At 37.0% G+C, this 15,340-nt stretch overlaps 1 protein-coding gene across 4 annotated transcripts in view; it reads left to right on the top strand.

Moving 5' to 3' along the window:
* The window catches only part of lrrk2 (leucine-rich repeat kinase 2), a 138,751-nt gene that overhangs the window by 98,085 nt on the left and 25,326 nt on the right, over nt 1-15,340 (top strand). For all 4 annotated transcript variants that reach the window (XM_072241031.1, XM_072241030.1, XM_072241034.1 and 1 more), the window contains 7 exons: nt 663-809; nt 1,119-1,231; nt 4,860-5,050; nt 7,553-7,713; nt 9,006-9,176; nt 13,129-13,229; nt 13,817-14,011. In XM_072241031.1, the coding sequence (XP_072097132.1) occupies nt 663-809; nt 1,119-1,231; nt 4,860-5,050; nt 7,553-7,713; nt 9,006-9,176; nt 13,129-13,229; nt 13,817-14,011 (1,079 nt within the window). The remainder of the gene's footprint in view (nt 1-662; nt 810-1,118; nt 1,232-4,859; nt 5,051-7,552; nt 7,714-9,005; nt 9,177-13,128; nt 13,230-13,816; nt 14,012-15,340) is intronic.

Below are 15,340 nucleotides of genomic sequence, written 5' to 3'. Positions count from 1 at the left end.
AGTTCAGGTGATTCATTCATGATTTTAAAGAAATATTTGGTGACAATATCTGGTACTTAAATACAATCAAAGGTTTCAAAGGTACATTTATTGTCAGAAAAATGTATACAATATACATCCTGAAATGCTATTTCTTTGCAATCAACCATGAAAAGAGGAGTGCTCCGAAGACTGAACGACAGTTAAATATTAAAACCCCCAAATCCCTCCTCCCCCCGCTCCCCTCCCTTTCGCGTGTAAGTAGCAGCAAGCAACAATCTCCCCTCCCCCCACCGGCAAAAAAAGCATCGGCACCCGCCACCGAGCACTCAAGCATGAGCAAAGCAACAGTAAAGACACAGACTTGCAATTACCCCAAAGACTTTGCGTTTCACTCAGTATTTGACATACCACAGGCTCTCTCTCTCTCCCTAATAAAGGAGAAAGAGATGTTTCCGTTTTCACAGTGAGCGGGGAGACATAACAAACAATTAGCTGGTTTATGATCATAGAAGTCCATTACGTTGCTTTTCTCGAGCTCCGTAGATCTAAACTACTTTGAAATGAATTAGATCTTTAAGATTTGAGTTGGCATTAAAATTCCATGATTAAATTACAGTGTAGTTATTAATCTTTGGTATTAAGTTTAACTGTATTTGAAATGGCTGTTTTCTTTTCTACAGAAGATTTTTTGACTTGCCCAACTGATAGAAGCAACAAAATTTCAATTTCTCAAATTGCCCCAGACCTTGTTCTGGTTGATTTACCCCACAATATTGTACTGGATGTTAACCAGCTTGAACTCGAACTCTCATCTGAATTCTTGTTGGGTAAGGATTGATTTTTGTAATTTTATTTTTTAAATTATAAACTATTCTGTTAGTCGCATTGAAGACAAGATCTGTTTTATATAGGATGCACAATAATTAAGATCTTTTTGAAAATGTTAGCACAGCAAATTAATTAGCCTGTTCCTCGATAGGCTGAACCAACAGTAATTTTTTGAAAAGAATGTTTCCAAAAAAGGAGCAATTTTTAGTTGGAAATTTTAATTATTTATATTAATTCCATTGAAACATTTATTTGAAAAGCTTATCAGTTTCCTTAGTGAAATGCCAATCAGCTTTTTTGTTTTGAAGGTGATGGAGGATTTGGATCTGTATACCAGGCAACTTACAGACAAAAAGAAGTGGCTGTTAAAATATTTAACAAGCATGTTTCACAGATGTTTCTACATCGCCTTTTGAGACAAGTATGTAATGAAAGCATGATTTTAAATGCTAACAGTTATGTCACAGATGTAACAACATTGTCTTTTAATGAGCAATAGAGGGCAACATTGTAGGCACAGTAATTTATAGTTAAAATTGTGAACTATAAATTATAGTTAAAATATTAAGATTATATCTTCATTTTTATGATTTCATTCTGAAAACAATTCTTTCTCTGCAGTATGTCCATGTGATTATTTACATAACATTTAGAATTTGGAAAATGATCCCGTGCTTCTGAATTCTAGTGATTTAGAATTTGCTCGGACTCTTAGGTCTCTCACATACTGGTTCTGATACTGTGCATGAAAGCCTAGCAGAAATGCTTTGGAACACTGATTAGGTATATTACTTCTCAGGTTAACAGATTTTACAGCATTATGAATAAATATTTACTGAATTTTTAAGCCTGCCTTTTTTATTATTGAGGATTAAACATTGAGAGGAAACATATTTGTATAGCACATCACCACAGTTGATCAGGTTTATAACGTGTCTGCTGATTTGGTTTTAAATTCCTTTGGAAACTGTGCCCACTAATTAAGTCATAAAGTTATATGTCATTGCACTGGTAATTTTCACATTTGTGTAGAAGAATTACCTTTAGCATCTAATGAAAAACCCTTTATTCACCAAAATATGGATTTATCCCTTTAACTGATAAGTATGAATTACATCCACACATTTTGTCTGCAGTGAGCAATCAACTATTACAAATTTGGAATCTCAATCATTCCTTCTACCTTCAATTATTGGCAAGTTATGAGAACTATTAATTTTGATCTTTAATATTAATTTTAATTAATATTGATCTTTTTCCGTCTTTTTCCCTTGTTTTAATCTAACATCCTCCTTTTTCTTCTTTCCTCTCACTTGATTATCTCAATGATTCTGATATGACAATGAGTTCGCTATTTAATTCAGACTTCTGAATCTCTGAAGTTTCAGAAAACATCCATCGAATTGATTGAAAGATGCATTGTGACTTGTCCTTTTCACTCACATCCTAGATGGCCTGTAGAGGGAGCCATGCTATTTCATAGTAGGATCTTGCGAAGTTTAAGGTGATAGACCTGTATAAATGAATGTGTTAGGATCTGCAAACTTTGGACATTTATTCTTCCTTTTGAGTTAAAGTAAGTGACGATTGTTGGTAGCTATTTGGTTTCCCTGATGATCCATATCAGAGATAAAGCATTACCTGATTAAGTAGGTTTTCGCTTGTGTGGTATTTTAAGTCTACACTAAAACACTATTATTTCATTTTCAAATCTTTCATAACACAACAACATTTATTTATTTCTATCTTTGAATTTCTGTCTTATTAACTGAAAAAATGTATAAGTGACTGACTTATGTGATTTCTCAGTGATACATATCTTGATATGTCAATAAAATACAGAAAAAATTAGAATTTGAACAGTTCATTGAAACAGGGGTCCCCAACCTTTTTTGCACCGTGGACCAGTTTATTATTGACAATATTCTCGTGGACCAGCTGACCCGAGGGTGGGGGGTAGGGTTGCCAACGGACAAGAGTAGCAGTCAAATACATTGTGATTACCCCGAGAAAGACTACCATGACCATGTAGCCTTGCACGGGCACCTGTGTGTGCATGCGTGATTGTGCTGATTTTTTTTTCTACAAATCGTTTTTGGCGATTCTGTTCCGGGGGGGGGGGTGTTAATCATGACCGGAATATAGGTGATAAGTGGCTAATACACTCAATTTCGTTTCTACAAGGGTTTATCTAACGAATTTAATATTAAACACACAGCGCATGTTTTCCTCGCATGAATATAGTGATAAGTCAATTATCGGGGGAGGACAGGGGAGCTTGAAGTAAGTGTTGAACGAACTTCCAATAGAAATGGTAGAGGCAGGTTCGATATTATCATTTAAAGAAAAATTGGATAGGTATATGGACAGGAAAGGAATAGAAGGTTATGAGCTGAGTGCAGGTTGGTGGGACTAGGTGAGAATAACATTTGGCATGGACTAGAAGGGCAGAGATGACCCGTTTCCATGCTGTAATTGTTATATGGTTATATAAGTCACTTATAAGTCATAACATTTTAAGTAACATTTGGATATTAAACACACAGCACATATTTTCCCCGTATGAACATATAAAATCATTGCAATACACCAATATCACTGAATCAGTGGGAGCCCTGGGCTTGTTTCCCTGCAACAAGACGGTGCCATTGAGGGGTGATGGGAGACAGCGATACTCGAAGGGGGTTCCTTATGTCCAGTCTATTCCGCAATTTAGTTTTCATTGCATTCATTGCATTCATTGCAGAGATATGTTGGAAATGGAAGCAACGTTTTCAGTGCTTTCGTGGCTATCTCAGGATATTTAGCCTTGACTTTGATCCAGAATGCCGGCAGAGATGTTATGTCAAACATACTTTTCAGCCCGCCGTCATTTGCAAGCTCGAGGAATTGATCTCCTTCCCGCGCTGACATAGATGACGCGTGCATAATGACTCGCGTGTGTTCAAGCTCAACAGTGGGCGTGACAGGGAATGAGGAAAGGTGCAGCTGACTCATATCGCCAAATCATATCGTTTCCTCGTGGCCCGGTAGCACGTGCTTTGCGACCCAGTGGTTGGGGACCGCTGCAGTAAAAGAAGGCAGTTTTTATTGTTTTTAGCTCAGGTTGGATTCCTAATTTGATAAATTCACTTCTTCCAACCAGATCTGTTAATACATAAAAATGCGTAGTTTTTCATACCATTCAGTTCTATGTTCACAAAATTTAAGTCTTTAGTTAGTATTTTCAATCAACAATGCATGGCGTATTAACTAATTTAAAGTAAGGTTTATTATTTTTGCCACTTGGGTTTTTGATGCTTAAACACGTGTGCATTGACTACTTGAAAGATCATTGATGCGTATTGCAATTATGCAGTTTATTCTACCTGGGTATTGTTGAGTGATAATTCATGAATGTGTGTCTCTTGGTGCCATTTGCAGAAATTTTTTAAGCCATTATAATAGTCTGTGGAATTTTAAGGGCATATTATATTGACTAATTATAGGGTGAGCCACTGGTTTGCCTGGAGAACACTTCACGTCCTTAATATTCCACTTATTACATGTGGGCCACAATGGTTATCAGAATTCAGCTGAGTCTCTTGACTGCAAGGACACACGGCATGTTTCAAAAGCACTTGAATATGTATATTGTATACGTTATCTTGGTATAACCAGCAAATTCTGTATATTTTTAAAAGTAATTTTTTTTGCATTTTCCAGATTGCATTGCTCTAAGTGGACACGTTTTTGAAAACACATTTTTATGAAAATCTGTTTTCAATTGCAAAAGGAAACTGTACATGTTACTTCTTTAAAGTGTACGCTTGAGTATTTTCTAAATTAAAATTGTAAAGAAACTTTTTGTTCTAAGATCTGCTCGCTATACTGGTTTTAGCCAATCTATACAGCATATTCAGTGAATTGCAATGATTTTGAGTAGAACCTGTGAAACAGACCCTTTCAATGTGTTTAGTCATCATCTAGTTTGTATTTAGACCAGAAGTTCTATCTCTTTTTTTTTATCTGCAGTAAGTAATATGTGTATGCAATTATATAATATTCAGGAACTTGCAGTTCATTGTCATCTGCGTCATCCAAGTTTGATTTCATTATTTGCTGCTACCTTTCGGCCTCGGATGTTGGTCATGGAATTGGCACCCAAAGGGTCCCTAGATCAGTTACTTAACCATGAAAAAGAACAACTTAATCGAAAACTTCAACATCGGGTAGCTCTACATGTGGCAGATGGCTTAAGGTATCTATAACTTGGTACTTTGTGCTTCAATACACTTGGGCAAAAAAATTAAACTCCTGATTGCAGTGCCTGATACTTTATTGTCTGTCAGCATAGGACATTTATTATTATCTTCAGCCATGATGCACTGCTATTAGCGTTGAAGTTGTCAATTATTATTTATGACACAAGCAGAAAAAAAGAAAATAATTGAACTGGTTTGGACTTTACGTTATTTACTTGTTTAAATGGAGGAAAGTGTCTTTGAACCAAAGCCAATTTGCAGAAAAAAAGCTAATCCTTTAATAAACATAAAAATCTAATGATCAAAAGTTACCTTAAGTTGCAATTGAAGTTCTTGCTTTGCCTAAAATGATTTAGAATGTATTTTGGTAATAATCTTGGACAATAGGCTCCAGAAACAGAAAATACAAGAAATATTTTGCAGGTCAAAAAGCATTTGAGGAAGGTAAAAATAAGTGAATTATTCGGGTCAAGTACCCTTTGACAGAACTAAGAAAGAGAAAGCAAGTTGGTTTTAAGTTGCACAGAAGGTGGTAACTTAAAGTTAACTTGTTTTTTCTCTTTCTAAATTCTGACAATCATTCCTTAACTTGAACTATTAATTCTATTTCTCTTTCCACAGAATTGCAATATCTGTTGAACACTTCCTGTATTTTGTTTTTATTTCAGATTTTTTATTTGCAGTTTTTATTGGTTTCTCTTTGAAACTAGAATTTTCCTCCCAAAATCCTTTGCCCTATTTTCTATTTATTTTCAGGAGCTTGTAATCCACAAACTTTTAAAAACTTTTCCAAAATATTAGATTCAAATAGCCTTCTAATATTCTTGTTTTCCGCTTCTGTTTTTTAAACTTGGAGTTTTTTGGAAAGTAGTTAAGACATGAAATTTAACTATAGTAATAAAAGAGCAGTGATGTTCACAGAGCGATGGCTGATAAGTAGATTCTACCAGTGCCCTCCTCTTAGGCATTTACTTAAGGCTGAGGGTGCCTGATGAGGCCAGTGTACCACTGTAGATTTGATCATTGAGTGAGTGTAGGAAGTGCTTGATAGGTAGATAAGAGGATACTTTGCCTGGCATTATGATCCTTCCACAGCATGTTTTTCAAGAATGTTTTAAGAATATTTTCCTCTGTTCATTTGTTAATTTCTCCCGATAACAGAATTAAGGAGGCAGATATAATGCATGAAAATAAATTGTGGGCTGCCTAACAGATTGATCATTCTTGTAGATGTTATCACATTTCTTCATGAAAAAAAGAACAACATGTAATGAGAAATAACTTAGTTTTTTGTGTTTTGTAAAATTTTTGCAATGCTGTATATGAATATGTATGGCTTAAAAAATCCTGTGTCTTAGATTTAGAGTATCTAACCAATCATATGTACGGTAATATCAAAACAGCAGGATACTCCCAACTGCCAATTGTACATCGGTAACCAAGAGATTGAACAAGAGACCAGCTTTAATTACCTTGGTAGCTTTATATCACAAGATGCTAGAAGTAAAGTAGAAATAAAAAGAATTGCCATTGCCAAAACCAACTTCCAAAAATTGTAACCCATTTTTACCAACAGACACATTTCTATGACAACAAAGCTTAGGCTACTAAAATGTTACATCTGGTCAATCTTGCTCTATGCTTCTAAAACATGGACTATAACACCAGAACTCCAAAGAAACTTAGAAGCAACAGAAATGTGGTTTCTTTGAAGAATGCTGAAAATATCATGTAGAGATAGGGTAACTAATGAGATAGTACTCCAACGCCCATACAAAAAGATCTTTAATGAGAACATTAAATGAGAGGATCCTTAAATTCCTGGGCCATGTCATCAGAAAGGGAGAAATAGAATGTCTGTTATGATTTCAATACTTAAACCAAACTTTCGTTTATGATCAAAGGTTACAACTCTGAAATTCTTCTTCTCCAGATAGCCAAGAAACCAAGAAAGAAAAGAATGCCAGTGTGATTATCAACCCCAAAAATTCCTCCTCCCCACACAAAAAAAACAAACAAAGATGGAACAGGCACATCGATCCCTAATCCCCCTCCCCCACACGCAAAAGATGAGAAAGATTGGGCAAAAAGCATAGAATATATTAAAAAAAAAACTGAGACTGAAAAAAAGTCTATAGTCCAAGTCCATATCCAAAGCACAGTAAATCTTGTGTAACGTTGTCCCTCTCCATAGCAGAGCCATCTCACCAGCAATATACAGGCGGTCTCCCCTCTCCGTAGTGGAGCTATCTCACCAACAATAAAAAAGCAGTCTCCCCTCCATAGCAGAACAATCACATCAGCAATAAAAAGGTAGTCTTCCCTCTCCGTAGCAGAACAATCTCACCAGCAAAGCATCATTGATGGATGGAGATCTGGTTTTGTTTGTAATATGTGATTACAAGTTTGCTTCTTTTAAATCTCTTTCCTGAATGATTTTTAAAAATATTCAGATTGTTTGCTTTTATCCATGCTAATAATATACACTTTCTAAACAGATATCTACATTCTTCAATGATAATCTATCGAGATATGAAGCCTCATAATGTGCTTCTGTTCAGCTTGAACCCTAATTCAGCTATAATTGCCAAAATTGCTGATTATGGTATTGCTCAATATTGCTGTAGAATGGGAATCAAGAATTCTGAGGGGACACCAGGTAAAACCTTACACTTTTTCTAAAGTAAAATTCACTGACGTGTTTATTTGAAAACATTTTAACTCTTTAAAAAATTTATTTCAGATTGCTGAGAACTGCTTGTTCTTGCCAACAACGCCATGCATCAACAATTTACAGAACATGTCACCCAGGGATTTAGGCTATATATATTTTTTGTGACTGTCTGTTTACTGCTTTTTCATATGTCTTGTGCTGTGTGTGGTTGTTGGTAATGTATTTTGCACCTCGGTCCCGGAGGAACACTTTTTTGGTTTGGCTGTATTCATGGGTGTCCATGTGTGGTTGAATGTTAATTAAATTTGAACATAAGCTCTTTCAGCCCTTTACCTTTTTCACCTATCACCTCCCAGGTTCTTATGTTATCCGTCCTCCCCCACCTACCCATCTTCCTCCTCTCCTGGCTTCACCTATCACCTGCCAGCTTGTTCTCCTTCCCCTCCTCCACCTTCTTATTCTGGCTTCTTCCTCCTACCGTTTCAGCCCTGATCAAGTGTTTATTTTCTGCCAGAGAAGTGCCTGCCTGCTGAGTTCCTCCAGCATTTTGTGTTTGTTGCTCTTAATTTCCAGAATCTACAGAATCTCTTGATAATAAATGCTAAGCACTTCAATTTACACTATGGATATACTTAATGTAATAAATGCAAAATATAGAATAAATTGAAATGTTACGAAGGAGTGAGGCAATTGTACAGTACTATGCAAGTCTTAGGTATATAGCCTGGTGCCTTAGACTTCTGCACAGTACGATAGTAATTTTATGTATTGCACTGTACTGCTGCTGCAGAGAAAAAAAAACAAATTTCATGATGTATGTGAGTGATAATAAACCTGATTCTAATATGGGTCGCCATTGTGGACTGAGAGTGGTGTCTCAGGGCTGGGTGTGTCTGCATCTGCACCTCACCCTGCCCCTGCCACCCCTTTGCCACTCGTCCCATACCCCTCCCGCAGCACTCCATTTTCACCATTCCTAACATCTTCTACTCCCACGAGATTTACAAACTCACTCTTTGCTCTACATTGATAAACACGGTACTATGTAAAAGTCTTAAGCACCCTAGTTTATATGTATCTGTGCTTAAGACTTTTACACAGTACTATCTATGAAATCAAATTACTGAGAAAAGTGAAAACTGGGATGGAAAAGAAAATGATAGCATAGTTTTTGAGAAATGGATTCCTACTTTTGCTCAACAGGATTTGAAGGGGTAATGTGATTGTGGTATTTTAACTGAAAGTGACTTTGAATATTTTTAATTATTTTGTTCTAGGGTTTCGAGCACCAGAAGTTGCAAAAGGAAATGTCATCTACAATCACCAGGCTGACATATATTCCTTTGGATTACTTTTGTATGATATCATTACGAATGGTAAAAGAATCTCTGATGGAATGAAGTTTCCAAATGACTTTGATGAGATGGCAGTTCAGGGGAGATTGCCAGGTAATTATTTCCTTTAAAACCAATGAAAGAGAAACCATTTAGTACAATTTCTAATAAAATATTCTGTTTATTTTTCTTCACACCAGTGCTTTCTATTGAATCTACATTTTCATCTAAGTGTACTGAACGTGACTGAATCCAATTTCTTTTCCTCGACAGTGAAGTTACCTTGTGGCACTGGACTGTATTGTCCCATATCTGACCTGCTATCCTCCCATCACATACGTATTTGTAGCTGCATGACGTAGGAGCTGGTGGACTCCATTGTGGTTCCTGGTGACCACATTTACAGCAAGTGTTAGTTGCTCGAGGAACTCGGGCTCAAAGTTGATGACCTGGAATCTGAGCTTCAAACACTATGGCACATCAGGGAGGGGGAGAATTACCTGGACACTGTGTTTCAGGAGGCAGTCACACCCATTAGATTAATGACTTCAAATTTGTTCTGTGTCCAGGGACATAAGGGTGTGACTGCAAGTGAGGCAGATAGAGGGATCCATGAGGTGGTGCTGCAGGAGGCTCAGAACTTGAGCTCGCACAGTAGGCCTGAGATTCTTCCTCCCTTTGCAGATGGGAGTAGGAGCAGTAGGAAGGATAAGCAATCAAACCATGACACCATGGTACAGGAAGTCATGCAAGTGGAGGTAGAGAAGGAAAAATGTAGTTGTAATTGGGGTAGTACAGTCAGGGGAATAGACACAATTCTTTGTTGCAAAAATTGAGAGTCCTGAAGGCTGTGCTCCCTGCCTGGTGCCTGGTTATAGAACATAGAAATTTACAGCACATTACAGGCCCTTTGGCCCACAATGTTGTGCTGACCATGTAACCTACTCTAGAGACTGTCTAGAATTTCCCTACCACATAGCCCTCTATTTTTCTAAGAGATGGCTTTGGGCCATCTCATCTGACCTGCAGAGGAATTTGGAGTGGGAGGGGAGCGATCCAGTTGCTGTGGTGCATGTGGGGACACATGACAAAGGAACGAAATTCTGATGAGGAAAGTTGGGCAGCTAGGGACTAAATTAAAATTCAGAACCAAAAAGGTAGTAAGCTCTGGATTGTTACCAAAGCTACATGCAAATTTGGCACAGTGTTAATAAGATCAGAGAGTTAAATATCCAGCTCAAAGATTGGTGTGGGCGAAGTAAGTTCGAATTCTGATACTTTGGCATCAGCATTGGGAAGGTGGGAGCTGTTCCGATGGGCAGGCTCCACCTGAACCATGCTGGGATCAGGGTCTTGGCAAATTGCATAACTAGTGCTTTAAACTAAATACTAGGGGGTGGGTTTAGCAACTTGTAGAAATATGGGTAAAGTAAAAGGTAAGGATAGTGCAGAAGAGGTTACTGAAAACTCTATAATAAAAATTAAGACAAAGTTTAGAAAGAGATAAGAATTTAACTTGAGGCAATATGGAGAACAAATTGAGAAGAAGTGTGGTCAATACAGCATAGAAGGTATTATATTTGGATGCACATAGTATATGAAATAAGATAGATGAGTTTATGACAATGTTACAATATTCACAGGGGATCTCAATTAAAGAGGAACTGGTCAAAGTTGATTGGAAAGAAACACTAACAGGGATGATGGTACAGCAGCAGTGGCAGAAATTTGAGATTCGAGGCAGAAGTGAGTGTCATTGCTGTTACTAACATAGAACAGTGCAGAACAAGTTCTGAAGGTAGATAGGTCACCTGAACCAGATGGACTACATTCAAGGGTTCTAAAAGAGGTATCTGAAAGGACTGTGGAGATATTAGTTGCGATTTATTGAGAATTGCTGGATTCTGGAATGGTTCTGAAGGACTGGAAAATCACAATCGTCACTTCATTCTTTAAGAAAGGAAGGAAGCAAAGCCAGGAAATTATAGGCCAGTTAGCCTGATTTCAGTGGCTGGTAAGAAAATAGAGTTGATTATTAAAAATGAAATTTTGGGGCACTTGGAGGCACGTGATAAAATAGGGTGAAGTCTGCATGGTTGCCTTAATGGAAAATCTTGTCTAACTAACCTACTGGAATTCTAAGAAGTAGTAACAGGAAGGATAGACAGGGGAGTGTCAGGGGATGTTGTTTACTTGAATTTTTAGAAGGCCTTTGACAAGGAGCCACATATGAGACTGCTAAACAAGATAGGAGCATATGGTAGTATAGGAAAGATTTGAAAGAGACCAGCATGGATAGATGATAGCTGACTGACAGGAGGCAAAGAGTGGGAATAAAGGGGGCCTTTTCTGGTTGGTTGCTGGTGACAGGTAGTGTTCACCGGGGTAAGTGATGGGTCCGCTACTTTTCATGTTATAGTTTAATGATGTGGATGATTGAATTGATGGCTTTATGGCAAGTTTGTGGAAGATAAATGATAGGTGGATGGGTGAGTGGTGTTGAGAAAGCAGGGAGTCTGAAGAAGGACTTGGACAGATAGGGAGAATGGGCAAAGAAGTAGCAGAAGGCGTATAGAAAGTATATGGTCATGTCCTTTGATAAAAGGAATGAAGGTGTAGACTATTTTCTAAATGAGGATTGAATTCAGAAATCAGAGGTGCAAAGGAATGATGGGATCCTAGTGCAGGAATCCCTGAAGTAGAAAGAAAGGCAAATACAATGTTAGCATTTATTTTGAAATACTAAAATATAAATCCAAGATGTAATGCTGAGGCTTTATAAGGCATTGTCAGGCCACCTTTTGAGTATTGTGAGCAGTTTCAGGCTCCATATCTAAGGAAGGATATACTGGCATTGCACTTTTTTTGAGAATGATCTTGGAATTAAAGGGTTAATGTATGAGGAAAGTTTGATGGCTCTGGGCTGAATCAGAGTTCAGAAAAATTAGGTTGGGGGATCGCTTTGAAAACTACTGAATATTGAAAGGTCTGGACAGAGTAGACATGGAGAGGATATTTTCAAAAGTAGAAAAGTCTAGGACGAGGGCACAGCCTCTGAATAGATGGATATCCCTTAATAAGGAGGATTTTCCTTAGTCCAGAGGGTGGTAAATCTGTGAAATTCATTGCCACAGGTAGCTATAGAGGCCAATTCATTGAGTATAGTATATTTGAAGCAGAGGTTGATTAGTTAAGGTGCCAAAGGATACAAGGAGAAGGCAGGAGAATGAGGTGGAGAAGGAAAACAAATCAGCCATGATTGAATGGTGCAGCAGACCCGATGGGCTGAATGGCCTAGTTCTACTCCTACTTCATGGTCCTGTTTCCTCTAGATGTAGAGGATGACCCTTTTGAATATGATTGACATCTGGAAATAAAAACTGGTTTGAAGTAGCAGAGTACTGAAGGACCCACTGAAGCACCCAAACTGCTTTTGAGAACATGCGCACTTTTTTGAAGACTTTTTATTGTCTCCATTGGCTATGCGTTTAATGCATTCAAATAATTAAAAAGAGAAACAATGGTAAAATCAGCAGAAGGAATTGCAGAAAAGGGCTTCAGCTCCCATTCACCAATAAATTTATTTTGGGATCAGAGTTCATTGTTTTTCATTGATAACCACCGTGGTTACACGTGTTTTGTTCTTTCCATAATACTGAACCTTAGATGTAAATGAACTTTTAAAAAAAATCTGTGCTTTGATGGCTTTGTATGCGACCTTTAAATGGAAACCAGATTTTCATATCTGCTATCTGCTTTTTTGTGGACAACACAGCCAAATTTCTGATCCCACACCATGTAAAAATATAGAGTTTGTGAGAATAGTGTTCTTTAATTGTATTTCTTTATATGAATTGTAATATTTCAGAATTAGGGAATATTTTGTAATATGTTTTCTATGAATCTCATGGCATTAATTTAAAATTGAAGATTGGTGGATTGCTGTTTCCTACTGCTATAGAATCCATCAATTGCCATCTGTAATAGCTGTACATTTCAAATCCATTTGTTCCATTAGTATGCTGTTGCATTATTGTATTTTAATCAGTATTTAATCCCTTTTCAGATCCAGTGAAAGAATTAAACTGTTCACCATGGCCTGGTGTACAGAATTTAATTGATCATTGTCTGAAACCAAATGCAGAGGACAGGCCTAAAGCTTCTCAGGTATGTTGTGAGTGTATTTCATACACTTTTGATAATGCCACAGATGTTGATTAAGCATGTTTGTGCTTGGAATAGAATGGGTTACAGTTAGTGTATTCTAACTTGGGGTATTACACTTGTAAAATAGGTCATGAAATTATGCCGTTAGTGGGCAAAGGAGGGAGGTGGGGATATAACTTAGCTTTAATTATTTAAACTCAGTTTTTATTCAATCTCATCAACATATCTTGAATTTGATTACATTTGGAATTTTGAGGTCACTTTTGAGTTGGTCTCTAACACACATTTTGTTGCCTTTTATGTTTTCTTAATGGATAGAAAGGCGAACTATGTTTCATTACCGCTTCTTATGATAAACTACTATCATAAAATAATCAATCGTTTTATTGTGTTCTTGTCATTATTTATAGCATATAACATAAACCCCTAAGTGTAATATTTACATGAAAATTACAGCTAGATAAAAGCTTGATTAAAATTGATTGGGATGGGGAAATAAAATACCAAAAATAATTTTGAGAGTGCTTGTTGGAAGTAGAACCAAAAAAATTAAATGAAACAGTATTCTTGCACGTATTGTCCTACAGGTATATGACAGTCTGAACTGTGTGAAACTACTTTGTTTGATGAGAATAGTAACAATACCCAGTAATCTTGCAGCGGAGTGCATGGTAGCTACTAACCCAACTTGCAGAAAACCGAATGTCTGGATTGGCAGTGGAAAAGGAGATAAGGCACAACTTTCTTCTCTGGAGCTGGACACTCAAGGCCAGACTCTTATGGTACGTGTAAAGGTGAAGGTTTGCAGTTTCAGTTACATCTACAAAAATTGTCTTGCTCAGTGGAGAAATAATATCCCCAGGATAGAAACGTATTGTCTCGAGTTAGGAAGACAATAACTATGCAATTCTTCTATTTTCTCGCACTTGATTTTCTCAGGTTTTTCTTTTGGAAAATTTGAAGTTTCCTGCCTGTGAGTTTCCTGTCTTTCTATCTGCTTGACGTTACAAAAAACAAGTTTATAACTTATTTCAAATAGCCATAAAAAATTCAATCAGATTATGAAAAAAAAACATATGCACAAAAGACACTGCAGGTGTACACTGATTATAACAACAGAATGTCATAAACTAAATTGGGGGGCGAGGAAGAAGGGAGCTTAGAGTCAATTTTGGAAGCACAGTAATTTCTTTCATTCTTTACATAAATGGAAAAGCAGTCATTGTGAGAGATATAAAGACTCAAACTACTTGCATCAAACTTGTGCTAGAAGATAAGCCTCAAATTGTTTTCCTACCTGTGCTTTTAGATGAATGTCACTAGGCAAATCGGTATTGCTTTGACCACACTATTATCAAAATAGTGCCAGTCTTGCCAAATATTGAGCCGATTTAGAATTTTACAGGACATAAAGATCTGAAACAGTTGTATGAAGTATTTTTATTGATTTGCTTTCAACATGGAAAAGGAGGCAATGGCAATTAATTATTTATTACAATCCAGAAGGATATCATTTGGCCATTAAGTCCATGCCAGCTCCCAGCAGAGCAATTCCACCTATCTCATTCTAGCTCTGCTTATTACCCTGTAGTGCAGCAACTTCTATTTCACATTTTAATAATGCTAACAGATAATTTACAGGAATCAATTAATGTTGGAAAGCTGGGAGAATTTGATTTCAAGTACAGAATGCTACAAAATGCTAGACAGAAGATGAGGTGAAGCCACAGTCAAATAGTTGCCTCCCACTTGAATCCCTCATCTCTCTCTCTGATCTCCTGCACTGTTACAATGAGACCAATGTAAGTTTAAAGAACAATTCCACATCTTTCATCTGGGCATGTTGTAGCTCTCCAGACTCAATATAGAATTCTCCTATGTTATGGATTTCACTTTTTCTTTCTGGTTGTAACTGATCTGGACACTTCTGCCATATAGGCATCTGTGGTTTTGGCTCTGTTTTACATCTCCCATTGGTATAGCCTGGCCTGGTGGTATGTCCCACAGTCTACCTATAAGCAGCACCTAACACAGACAAAGAAGCATAATGTGTCTTATAAATATTATCGCCCTGAATAAGCATGATAAATGAATAAGTGGAAGGAAAACTG

The sequence above is a fragment of the Mobula birostris genome, chromosome 23 (assembly GCF_030028105.1).
Source record: "Mobula birostris isolate sMobBir1 chromosome 23, sMobBir1.hap1, whole genome shotgun sequence".
NCBI lineage: Eukaryota > Metazoa > Chordata > Chondrichthyes > Myliobatiformes > Myliobatidae > Mobula > Mobula birostris.
Note: the sequence above shows the minus strand (reverse complement) of the source record. Positions and strands in the feature narration are given on the sequence as shown.